This window comes from Littorina saxatilis, linkage group LG12 (genome assembly GCF_037325665.1).
Source record: "Littorina saxatilis isolate snail1 linkage group LG12, US_GU_Lsax_2.0, whole genome shotgun sequence".
Lineage (NCBI taxonomy): Eukaryota > Metazoa > Mollusca > Gastropoda > Littorinimorpha > Littorinidae > Littorina > Littorina saxatilis.
The window spans coordinates 29,320,883-29,334,634 of NC_090256.1; the positions used below are offsets into that span (position 1 = coordinate 29,320,883).

At 38.0% G+C, this 13,752-nt stretch overlaps 1 protein-coding gene across 2 annotated transcripts in view; it reads left to right on the plus strand.

Moving 5' to 3' along the window:
• LOC138981688 (POU domain, class 6, transcription factor 1-like) overlaps nt 1-10,889 on the plus strand; it is a 37,001-nt gene extending 26,112 nt beyond the window's left edge. Inside the window, exons 7-10 of one of the 2 annotated variants that reach the window (XM_070354705.1) lie at nt 727-922; nt 1,179-1,350; nt 1,912-2,132; nt 3,171-10,889. In XM_070354705.1, coding sequence (XP_070210806.1) covers nt 727-922; nt 1,179-1,350; nt 1,912-2,132; nt 3,171-3,295 — 714 coding nt within the window. In that variant the 3' untranslated portion in view covers nt 3,296-10,889. Of the gene's footprint in view, nt 1-726; nt 923-1,172; nt 1,351-1,911; nt 2,133-3,170 lie in introns of both variants that reach the window. The other variant, XM_070354704.1, reaches the window with a different exon arrangement.
• The last annotated feature ends 2,863 nt before the right edge of the window (nt 10,890-13,752 follow it).

Sequence of the window (13,752 nt, forward strand, 5' to 3'; positions counted from 1 at the left end):
ATAGCATCTTGACCTTGCTTCAAGGTCAAGGTCGCAGGGGCCATAAATGTTGTCTAAAAAACAGCTATTTTTCACATTTTTTCCATTTTCTCTGAAGTTTTTGAGATTGAATACCTCACCTATATATGATATATAGGGCAAAGTAATCCCCATCTTTTGATACCAGTTTGGTTTACCTTGCTTCAAGGTCAAGGTCACAGGAGCTCTTCAAAGTTGGATTGTATACATATTTTGAAGTGACCTTGACCCTGAACTATGGAAGATAACTGTTTCAAACTTAAAAATTATGTGGGGCACATGTTATGCTTTCATCATGAGACACATTCGGTCACATATGATCAAGGTCAAGGTCACTTTGACCCTTATGAAATGTGACCAAAATAAGGTAGTGAACCACTAAAAGTGACCATATCTCATGGTAGAAAGAGCCAATAAGCACCATTGTACTTCCTATGTCTTGAATTAACAGCTTTGTGTTGCATGACCTTGGATGACTTGACCTTGGGTCAAGGTCACATGTATTTTGGTAGGAAAAATGTGTAAAATATTGTTTTTCTGTTTTATTGTAAAATTATTCTGAAAGAAAGATCAAGGTCTGTTCAGCATGTGAGTCGTGTGGGCTTTGCTCTTCTTGTTCCTGATTGTTCCTGTAGATAGGATTGTTTTGTTTTGTTGATAAGTAAACGGGTTCCATTATCTAACCTTTCTTGTTTTTCGTTTGTGCAGCTGATTGGGCAGATGTCCTTATCGCAAGTGAACGCAGCCAACCGCTCTTCCTCCTCATCCTCCAATCACAATCACACCAGTGCAGTGTTGCAGTCTTCGCTGACATCTGCAGCAGTGGCAGCAGCGCACAACAAACTCAGCACCTCCGCCCCCACCGTTAATGGACTTCCACCTAATGTCAGTCAGCTCTTGCCAAGTGAGTTGCCTGTTCACTTTGATAGGATTTATTTCACAGTTGGAAGGCTGGAGAGAGTAGCATAGAGGGAGAGAAAATAACACAGAAAATCGGTGTGTCTGAGTTTGCAGTGGAAATAAACACACATTTTCATGATTTGATTTGCAAGAAAAACCTTAGCTTGTATACATGTTAACAGTTTTTATTCATAATGAGAGTTCTCCTTTTTTTTTTTTTTTCCGCAACAAAAAGTTTTCACACTTATTTTCAGACACAGTGGGTAACTGTACCGAGAGCACGACAGTTGACGGCATCAACTTAGACGAAATCAAGGAATTCGCAAGACAGTTCAAGATCCGACGGTTGTCACTGGGGTTAACACAGACACAAGTGGGGCAGGCATTGAGTGCCACAGAGGGGCCAGCCTACAGCCAGTCGGCCATCTGCAGGTCAGGAGAAAATCATTTGTTTGGAGATGTTTTTAGTTTTAAGCAGTGAGCTGATGTAAATATCCTTTGGTTAAGCCTTGTCCATCCATATATGGTGAGTTGAAGTTTCTCAGGGGAACCTTCTTCTGTTGTCAATTTTGTCCCTCTGAATACCTGTGTGTTATTTCAACTACAGCGGGAATAACCCCACACCCCCACCCGCCACCAATTAAGACCTTTGTGTTCCAGATTTTCTGTCAGTGCGGCCTGTACATTTATTTCCATTTTGAGACTCCCTCCATTTTATGTCTTAAAAGGGGGATTCCACTGTCCCTGTTTTTAGTCAGGTGTTTGCTTTCTGTCAAGGATGGTAATACACAATGCAATCAGGATTTTTTAAGAAATATGAAACCTAACTTTGAATAACATGCTTATGACACTTCAGGTTGAAGGCCTAAGACTATGCTAATGGTATTTTGCCAATAGTCCTGAGGTTGTTATTGTCATTCTTTACTCTATAATTGGACTGCAGCACCTGAAAAAATGAAATGATATTTCTAACAATAATTATATTCTTTTCAGGTTTGAGAAATTGGACATTACGCCAAAGAGCGCTCAGAAGATCAAGCCAGTGTTAGAGCGGTGGATGAGCGAGGCGGAAGAGCGTTACAAGAATGGTGTGCAGAATCTCACAGACTTTATCGGCAGTGAGCCCTCTAAGAAGCGCAAACGACGGACCTCTTTCACCCCCCAGGCGCTAGAGGTGCTGAATCAGTACTTTGAGAGGAACACCCACCCATCAGGTACGCAGCCTCATCTTGCTTGCATTGGTCTCTTTGCAGACATAGGCGGGTAACCTGTTTGAGTCACGTCTCTACTAGTCTCATTGGGTACTCGCATGCAGGAGTGATTAAAATAAAAATTTCTGAAGCCCATAGTTGAATAATATTAACATTTTCACTTTGAAGCCCATAAAGTCAGAACTATCATTCTGAAGCCCATAGATGAATAAAGTCAAAATCATTTTGAAGCCCATATTTGAATACAAATCAAAAGTTGTCCTTCTAAAGCCCATTTTTTATTTGAAAGGTTGTCATTCTGAAGCCCATATTTTATTTGTAAAAGTTATCTTAAGCCAATAGTTTGTGATTCTGAAGCAAATACTTTGAATAAAGTCAAAATTGTCATCAAGACATGAGAAAAAGATTTCATTGCAAACATGTGCAATGCATTGGGAATATTCTTTGGCTTAGGGATCTGAGATACATTACATTCAGACTCCACAGAATACAATGTGCTCAACATATATCACACACACACACACACACACACACACACACACACACACACACACACACACACACACACACACACACACACACACACACACACACACACACACACAAATGCCATTTATAAAACATTGGAGACTGAAGCTTAGTTGAATATATCAAAGTTTTTGTTCTAAAGCCTACAGTTAAAAAGCAACAAAATTGTTGTTCTAAAGCCTACAGTTGAATAGCAACAACATTGTTGTTCTAAAGCCTTCAGTTGAATAGCAACAACATTGTTGTTCTAAAGCCTACAGTTGAATAGCAACAACATTGTTGTTCTAAAGCCTACAGTTGAAAAGCAACAAAATTGTTGTTCTTAAGCCTACAGTTGAATAGCAACAACATTGTTGTTCTTAAGCCTACAGTTGAATAGCAACAACATTGTTGTTCTAAAGACTACAGTTGAATTGTGATTGACGACGATTAGCTGGACGTTATCTCTTGTACCATGTAGGTTATCTTTTGGGGTTGTTTGACTCACACATAATTCCCACGTTTGTGTTATAGGTACAGAAATGACAGAGCTGTCAGAACGCCTGAACTACGATCGCGAGGTGATTCGAGTGTGGTTCTGCAACAAACGACAAGCACTGAAAAACACCATCAAGAAGTTAAAACAAGAGGGCCCCTGATGGCTTGACCGGCGTCTATTCCTGCTTTCTGCCTGCGTCAACATGTCCCAACACTCGGCCATCAATCTCTCTACCAACCAGATCTGCTTCGCTTTTACCTAAACATTTATTTCTGGATTCTTCTATAAGTGGATCAAGGAATCATCGGGTCTGTGAATCTCCGCTGTACAGTACAACAGGTCAAGAGTCAACAAACTTTTTAATGTTTTCTCGTGCTAAAAACTTTATAGAAAGATCTGAAATAATGGAAGTTGATAGGAACAGAAATGTTCATTGCCGCCTCATAAGAGGAAACAACACATAAATAAGGAACTACCTGAGATAAGTGCATGTCGGGGTCCATCTCAATGTTATTGTTCTTTTGAAACATTAGCAGTCAGTTGAACAAAAGTTTGTAGGACAATTGTTTAATGTGGCAGTTGTATTTGCCGCAATGGCAGTGAACATTGAAAGTCACAGGATTTCTATTTGAAATATGATTCAAAGAAATCCAAACAAGCAAGGCAAAAAAGTCTTTTGGGGGAAAGAAAGGTACTGACATTTGATAGTCATAGAAAAGGATCACCTTGATTAAAAAAAAATTTTTTTAAATGAACTGAACAAAATATAATTAACAGAACTTAGAATTAGCAAAGCAGGAAGGAAATTAACTGACATTGGATTATCATAAACTTTGTGTATTGGAAGTCAAGTTTTGCATAGTTTTGATAAAACCCAAAATGGTAAAACTAAAAGAAATGATTTGTACCTGAAGAAAAGTAAAAAAGAATAATTTGTATCTGAAGTACGCCTTTGGCAGGTACAGTAAGCCAGTGTTCCATTTGGAAGAAACTTGCATAGTTTTTACATAGTTTTGATTGCTGTCTCAGGGCTTTTGCTGTTTAGACTTTTCCACTTTAAACATTTGCTTCCTCGCCTTTCTCAGTACCCTGTAAATGCTGTTCCCCACTTACGCCCCAACCCCTGTCCCCTTTCCCTATTTTGCTACAAACTTTTTTTCCATTTCCGTTTCTGTTGAATGATTATCACTTGAATTGAATGTTAAAAATGTTTACAATATTTACATCAGCATCCATGTGCTGGTCGTTACCTCAATTGGTTTTAAAATGTTACGTTTTCTTGATTTGAGTTGTACAGTTTGCTGACAATGTCTTGCCCTCTTGAAAGGGTGTTGGGCAGTCAGCTAGGCGCGATGTCCACGCTGTCATGATGCGTTTATTTCAAACACTGCCCTCGTGATTCCCCGTATGGATTTACCCAGCCCCTCTCTCTGCTGTTGTGTACGTACATATATGTGTGTGTTGTTTGTGTACAGCAATGTTTCTGCCTTGTCTGCCCCAGGGACAGGAGAAAGGGAACTGATTGTATATTAGAAGTTGATAACTTATCGGTGCATGTTCTTGTTAAAACATTTTGTCCAATGTTTTGACTATAATTTCCTTTAATTTATTGCAAGGGCACAGGGGTTGTGCAAGGAATGAGAGAATGTTCAAGTTGTTTTAATTTGTGCGTTTAATTTCTCTTTGTCTCTTTTTACAAGTTTGAATATTTAGCCTCATGCATTATGTTTTCAGTGTTGTGCATAATTAATATTCATTTATCTAATATGTGCTGAAAAACACAAACTGATTTCCAGTTGGATATTGCAAGTGCACAAAATTGAATGACACAGTGGAAGTGGAGAAGCAGCGCTATAGCAAGTATATCATGTGTTCATGTTACTTTGTGTCAATTACATTTTTTTTTCTCAAGTTTTAGGCAGTATTGTGAGTGTGATATGCTCCCTCTCTTTCTCCCTCTCTTTTTTTAAAGTTTTGCCCAGATACATTTCTTGCCAGTGTCATGTTTTTGCGCGCGAATTATATAAGCTTTACAAATCTAGTCCGCAAGAAATGAAGAAAGTATTATATATTATCACATGCATATGTTGTTTGTTTAAAAAAAAATCAAATTCCAGTTCTGAAACTGCCATCTGCTTAGTCAAGACAGATTTTGTGGAGTTGTCATAATCTAATGAGTACTTACATTGGTTTAGTGTAAAAGAGGCCTTTATTGTACTTTGTTTATTCTTTTTGGTTGTTTTAAGTATATCTCTAGTTTCTGTTTGTTAGTTAGTTTGTTATAGAATGGCATAACTGCAGTTTGTGTTTTGTTGACTTCTGTATTTTCACATGTGCTGAAGTCTTTGCAGGGTAACAATTCATAACATGATTGCATTTTGCATGACAGTTTCTCCTAAATATATGTAGAAAAGTATGGATTTGGTTCAAAGTGCAGCGAACTAGCAAATGCTTTAATTGAACAAAGCGTCGAACGCTGAAGAAGAATTGAACAAAGCAAAGCGGATGTTGCAAGGAAATCCTCTGGAGGTAAAACAAATCAAACGTTTCTGTATCATGCTTGTGCAACATCTCACACATAAACAATGGTGGATAAGGTTTTTTCTCTCTCTATAGAGCTTTTGTTAAGCAGTAGATATGGTTTATTTTTAGTAGTGATGCTAATTTTGGCCATCTGGGACAGAGATCATGTGAGATCCTTACTAAGAATTCAAAGTAGCACTTAAAGTTAAAATGATGATCACGCACCAGAACTGCCCATCTTTGCTTAACAGATATTGATATTTGAATCTGAATTGTTTTTGTACAGTAAAAGTAGAGATCACTCACCATTGTGGTTTCCTTATCCTTCAGTGAGCATATGTTTATGCTTGCCTATAATTTTGCCTCAGAAGTGTTCCACTTTTTTCACTAATGGTTTTGCTGGGTCCAAGAATATACAAAGCATAATTGAGCCACAATTTCTTTTTCAAGAAAGAACAACAAAATCTTTTATGTTTGCTCAGAGTAGAAAATGGTATGTGTAAGCATGTTTAGCTGAGTTGTTTCATCTTTTATGTTAGTGCTGACTGTGGACTTAAATGGTGTGTGGTTGTATTGCGGATTGAGATGTGAATTGTTTGGAAGTCAGTTTTTCATTTAAAATCTGGTATGTAGATATTTTCTTCATGTGAACATATCGTCGAGAGTGTTTTGTTTATCAGAGGATGAGGTAAGTTTGCAAAGCGAGTTAGCATCTTGCTTTCCTTTGATCTGCTTTTGAAAAAAGAGACTTAACTTTGTTTGCAATTGTGTCATATTATATCTCAATGTCCTTGGTATGCAAAATACAAAGTGTTGATTTTGTATAGCAGATTTTACAATAACAAGAAAATAATTTAATTTTTAATTGTATTGTAGCCTGATTTCTTGCAATGTGCATGATTCTTGTGCTTTTTTGTGTGCTTTGAATTATTTTTTACGCAATATTTGTTCACGTTTTTTTGTCAAAAGTCCAGACTGTTAGCTTCAGTCTTGAAGGTGCATTTAAACTTGAGATGACCGCGTGTTCAAAAAAAGAGACAAGGGTTTGAATTAAGAAATCAAAATCACAGTGTCATTCTCTTGTGGAAAAACTGGTCAGTGACAGCTGTAGCTGTTATTATCATTGTAGTTATTATTCTCTCCGTTGAATCACTGAGAAGTCATACTGTATTTTATTTAATTCTCAGTAGGGCTATAGCTTGTAGATGAAAACAGCAAAGAGCCAGACTTCTGGCAGCTGGCCAGAAATTTTGCGAACTGCCCAATCTTACAGGTACGTATCCTGGCTCCCACGTGATCTGATCATTCTGCCATGCCAACCAGTTATATTTAGTGAATACACTATAATTACACAGGAAAAATCCGTCAAACAAAACATCAACTGGTAAATATAACAGGTTGTCCATTGACAGTTTTAATACATTGAGTGTTTTAATACTGTCAATTTGTGGAAAACGCAATCCTCACTTATGGTGTGCAACGAAATATTTGAGAGACATCTTCATAGGAGACATGCTGTGTCTGCAGCTTTTAGTTGGAATCATAAAGAATTGTTTAAATCTTTGAAATATGTGCTCTTGTCTGCTTTCATGACAAGTTGCATGGAAAAGGAAAAAGCTCATTGAAGCAATAAGCTAAAAGTGAAACGTGTGACATAAAATCCCAATCAAGAGGCTTTTGCCACATAGTAGAGAATGGATCTTGCAAAAAAGAAGAACAAATTGAGTAGGAAAGAGCCACGCTTCTGTTTCCGTACACTTAGACCAGGATACTATAGACGGGGGAAAAAGTTTGCAAAATTAGTTTGCCAAAATGGCCGATTAACAGCATAATGTTCCTTACTATGTCAGTTAGTTTTCTCAGAAGACCAAAATTAGCGTACTGCTTTGTCATATAATGAAAGTTATCCATAAGTTTGTTGTGTTTTTGGTCAAGTTTTATGTTGAAGAATTGTAGTTTTCAGTGTTCCCCATTACTGACTGCATTGGTTATGTTTTTAATATGTATTAAGGCAAACGTTTTTTTACATGACATTTTGCAACTGTACATAGTTAATGTTCCTTTATTGACAGTTAAATATTTGCTAAACTGCCATCATGTCCACCCCCCGCGGGTTAGGGGGAAGAATTTACCCGATGCTCCCCAGCATGTCGTAAAAGGCGACTAACGGATTCTGTTTTTCCTTTTACCCTTGTTAAGTGTTTCTTGTATAGAATATAGTCAATGTTTGTAAAGATTTTAGTCAAGCAGTATGTAAGAAATGTTAAGTCCTTTGTACTGGAAACTTGCATTCTCCCAGTAAGGTCATATATTGTACTACGTTGCAAGCCCCTGGAGCAATTTTTTGATTAGTGCTTTTGTGAACAAGAAACAATTAACAAGTGGCTCTATCCCACCCTTTCCCCGTCGCGATATAACCTTGAACGGTTGAAAACGACGTTAAACACCAAATAAAGAAAAGATGCCATCATGTCCCATTTATGTTTGTCGCTTTAATGTACAGTAGGTTGTGAAGTATTTTCAGTTTTGTGAAAAATAGGGCTTTTATAGTTGGATGACAGCATTGATATCTGTGTGTCAGAGAGAGAGAGAGAGAGAGAGAGAGAATCAATGCTGTTGTGTGGTTGTGAATGTGTATTTTTAGTCATTACTGTGAGATTTTGAGTTTTGACCAGTGTTTTTCACTTTTTTATTTTTAGTGTGTAATTTATCTGAAACAGGTCAAAACCCTTTTCTTGTATATTTGCTTGTGTAATTTATTATCAGCATTTCAACTACGCCAATCATTTTACTTGAAATCATTCAGTGAGGCAGCTTATTCACTCTCCCCTCATATGTTCATTCATCCCAGTCAGTGTCTGCACTTCCTTCCAAGCGTAAGTTATGGCCATGTCAGTTGCTGTCATGCACAAAGACTTGCATTTGGTTCTTGTTTTATGTGTGTTTGCGTGAGAATCTCAGCAAATTGACAATGATGGTCTTTTTTTCATCTGAGCGTTTTTTCGTTGTTTTCCTTGCATTCTCTGTCTGAAGGACAAGAATTTTGTCAAAATCAAAATGAATCTCAGAAGTTCTACATTAAGTCAGCACAAGTTCTGTTTCTTGTTGTGTTTTTTTCCTTCTCGTGTTTTTGCTCAGATGCTTCGTAACTGGGTTGAATACAGGGTCCAGAGAAACCAGTAGTTGGTTTATGCGTGTACCTTGCATTCCTAACATTTGCCTGTGAAGTGTAATGGATTCGAATAGATTGCTTTCAGGAGTACCTGCTGACATTTTTCAGATTCAGAAGTGAGAGATTATGTATTATGAGGATGCGTTTTCAGTGTTTACAATGTTAAGTAGGCATTGCAAAATCTTCTAGCCCAGATCACATCAAAATTTGATGTGAAATTACAGATATATGTTACCCTTGAAGTTATTGAATGTTTTCGCCCATACGATTATTACATGCATGTAATATGTTAGGGTTTTATGATATTAGACAATGTTCCCACCAACACTTACCTGCACGTGCAAGATCATTTGAGCTGGGTTGGTGAAGTGAATTGTTTGCTGTTCACACGAATTGATACAGTTTTAGGAATTGTTGATCAACAGCCCACTGAGGCTCAAGTTGTGACAAATGAAGCACTTACTTTTTGTCTGCTCCCCGAAAGATAGAGAGAGAAAATTACTGTGTATATTATACATATATATAACACGCATGATATAGGGAATGACTGTCACACATTTTTCCTCCGTTTTCTCACTTCAAAATGTACTGTGCTGTTTTTATTGCAACAGTGTCAGAGATGTCGCTAGTAGAACACTGGCCAGTATGACAGGAATTTTATTTTATATTTTAATTAAAGAGTTGAGAGTATCAAATTGTGTGAAAGTGCTTGATTTAGGACCAAGAAAGAAGCATGTTCCATTCATTTGAATTATCTGTTGGTACCCAGGACTCGTTATGTGTTATGTGCATTGAGAAATTATCTTGGCTCGGCCAGTTCCTCACCTTTGTGGGAGAAAAATGGCTGGTTTGGTTGTCATAGAGAATCCTGTAACCTACGAAACACTTATCTGACGATTTTGAGTCTGCAGGCAGGCAGCAAGTTAAAAGCAATACTGTAATAAAGATAAGATTTGAAGATCCCCTCCTTCCTGCGTAAATGGTAATTTGAGCCACCACAGATTATGTGCAAGCTGTCAAATAGGGGTATGAGGATCCTTTCACTTGAACACATACCAAACATTGTGTGCCCTGGCTGCTTTCTCTTCATAGCCAGTATTTTGGCAGTCTGCAACATTAATTCGACTTGAGTTCAGCTCTGCACAGGAAGCAGGCAGTCTGTTGATTTTTGGTATGTGTCCAAGTTGAAGGACACACACACACACACACACACACACACACACACACACACTCAAAAACACACACACACGCACGCACACACACACACACACACAAACACACACACACACACACACACACACACGCACGCACACACACACACACACACACACACACACACACACACACACACACGCACGCACACACACACACACACACACACACACACACACACACACACGCGCGAGCTCGCTCAGATCCCACGTGAAAGCCTGGACAGAACTTTGATGGTGTACAGAAACGTTTACATGCGAAGAAATCTACTTCCTAACGAAAGTAAAGAGAAAAAGAAAATGATCTGGTGTCTGTCAGCTGTGTTGAAAGTGTATGTAGCTAGTTCATGTGCTGACCAACTTGTTTCTGCTGACAATTAGTGATGGTCCTTGCCCTGTTGTTGTTGTTGTCGTGCAGTGCTGGGCAGTGTGGTCACGTTGGTCTTCTGGTGGTGCTTCTGGCTTTCACAGCAACTTTAACAATACTGGGCAATTTCTCATTGGAGCGATTACCTCCATCTTCAGCCTCTTCCACTCCACCTATTGCGTGCGACAGTATGATAGTTCAACTTGGCTTTATATGCAACTGATTATGTTTCCATACTGAACGATTTGAGGGAACTGGGGTAGTAAATTGAGCAGACAGACTGGACCACACTGTTCCCAATTGTTGACGCTGTTCAGTGCTGAATAATGTTTATGTGCTTGTTTGTTTTTTCAATGTCAACCCCTCACCCATTGTAGACCCATGCTGATATTATGTTGTTTTGCTCTGTTGGAGCAATTGTCTGTTTAACTTAAAGACCTGAGTGATGAGGCAAGTGCAATATTAAAGCTGTCAAAATGTCTTCTGTGCTGTGGTTTGTGTGTGTGCGAGAGAGAGAGAGAGGGTGCTAATCAGACAGAAAATGAATGACGAGTCTGCTGAGTGAAGGGCACCATCTCTACAGTTCATGCAAACTCTCATCCACTTATCAACACCCAAACTCGCAGTCACATGAAATTGCATATCTCTTTCTTGCATGTAAAGACATTAGAAAATAAATCCTCTGTACACTTCTTAAAAGAGTGAGCAGACAAAAAAGAGAAAAGAAGAGCACAGGCAGATTAAGTTGAATCGTTGTGACCTGTCCAGCTTGGCCGACCGACCGCGCGCACAATGCAGACGTGAGGTTTTGGCATCAGCTGTCAGTCCAGGTTATCAAAACCACAAATAAATAAATGACATGGAACGATCAGTTTACATCCCTGTCTACATACTTTTACAGTACGCAAGCCAAAACAAATGGATTTAACATCGGACATGATGGATGAATCATAAGCCACAAGCCCAAGACATCTATTCCATGTCTCTTTATGCATTCCATGTGAGATCTGTTTCAAGAATAGTCATCCATGGGCCAGTGACACAAGCTTATGTATGTACAGGATGTGACTACAGATTGAGGGAACTAAGTTACACAAACAGTCTAGATCTACCACACAAACACCACATGCTATCTACAAATACAGTAATAAGACACAAGAAACTAGATCACAAACATCTGGTTCTAGCACATGAAAGTGTATATATGCAAAAGAACAGCACTCTTCACTCACACTGGTAAGCTTGGTGCTTCACAAGAAATGAACACACGAATGGCTACATATGCGAACAGTAGTGAACACTCGCACAAGTACAGGCATCAACTTCAAGAAAAAAGTACAAACCAAGGGCCACATATTTAGTAAAACAAATATTTTAAAATGATCCTAAATCTAGGATATTGATAATCTTAGTTTTTTTTATAAACTGATAATTACACAGAATAATTTGTATGGCTGATTGGTGATAACTAATATTATTACAGATGTATGTCTTTGCTGTCATCAAATGGTTCAAGCTTATATCAACACATGTGTGTTAATAATCAGAGTTCAGAAACAGTTAGCCCATCAAAATTGTAAAATATGCTGTGTCACTTCGCACAACACTGCGGCCACCTCTCCCCACCATTCTTCCATCTAAAATATACACACACACACACACACACACGCACACATACACAAATACACACACTCACTCACACACACACACACATCTGCACATGCAAAGTGAGCAAGTAGCTTGGAAAAAGTAACCTCACTCTGAACAAATTTCAACCCCCAACATGAATAAAAAAAAGATACATGCACTACTCTGAGGACCATCCAATAATTGAAACGGTCCCTTTTTTCAGTTCTGAGTTACAAAAGGTGAGCGCATAGAGGCTTCAAACACTGTTCTCAACGCATTAAATTTCCACAGAAGAGAGCGTCAAAGTAGTGTCTGTACCATGAATATTTGCCTTCCTGAACTGAGATTTCTGACACAAACAATAATGACCACACAAAAAAAGAACAAGAAGCTGAAGAAATTGTCGTTTGTTCAAATGTCAGAAAGGCAGTTATAAATGAACACAAGTTAATCTCTCATGTATCCACACAAGTGCTGAACATTTCATGCCAATCTCAAACTGAGCATGCATACTGTGGAAAGAAAAAAAAAATGATATAAAATTTCAATACTGGATGTTGTTTTACCTCACTAATCAATTTCTGAATAAGTGAAATTGCAAAAAAACTAAACAAAACACAAATATTTTTTCCAGTGAGCTGACATGTAGATTATGAGCGGGTTTACTATTTGCTGTTGCCTTTGGTGTAAATTATGGCATTTCATAAATGTTTAGTCTTGTAAAAAGAACAATAAAGATGTTCTTTCCCTTGCCTTATTGTGCATAAAAAAACAACAGTACAGAAGGGAATGGTTGTTAAATGAGCGGTTTTGTCCTGCTAAAGTATACGGAAGTGTACAACTGTACAAGTTACATTTTTTTAAAAAGGACGATTATGTGGAGTGTGAATCAGGTACAAAGAACGTGTCCAAAATATTCACTGCATCTTTTCATTTCAATTTGCCTCAGCCCTGCTTTCATTGTCCGAGAACAGATCTGTTTTTGTTGTACCCAGCTTGGTCTGAAGCGTCTTCATAAAACACTGACACAATATTAAAGGTGGTCGTCTACATTTTTGCTTTTTTTCAACAATCTTATGGTTAGATTTCGTTAAAAAGTTATGTCAGATGATGAATGAACCATGGGGAAAAAAGTTATAGAAAAAAAAAATATGTAAAAAAAGATTTTATTTTTGGGTAGCGTGACTCACGCTTCCAATATTTTGTTTTCTGTTTGCTGAGAACATGTGCTTTGCCTAAAAATACTGACCAATCAAATTCATGTCACTATGCTTATAGTCACGCCCAAACAAGTACAGCAACACTGGAGCGCTGTCCACGCTTTTTTTTTAAACGCACGAAATGCACGGGATTTGAGAGGAGTTTTGCGCTTGGCATTTTCCAAATAAGGATATCCTTCTCTACGCTGGAATACTACAATGAATTTTCAAACGGCTACACTGGCTTTGTCTTTCCTGATCGAAAGGGGGTGTATTGTTGATAATTGTAGATAATAGACTCGGCATTATAATGGTCAAATGGCGATTTCGGTATAAAAATGTAGACAAGGACCTTTAAACACACACTATTTCTTAAGAAATAAAAGAAAATTGTAAACAAATTAATGCAGAATTCTTTTCATGGTTTTATTGTACTTCTCTGAACCTTTTGCTCAAAAGCACAAGCAGACAGCAAATGCTTAAGCACACAAATAAGTATTTTATCAACAGATCTGC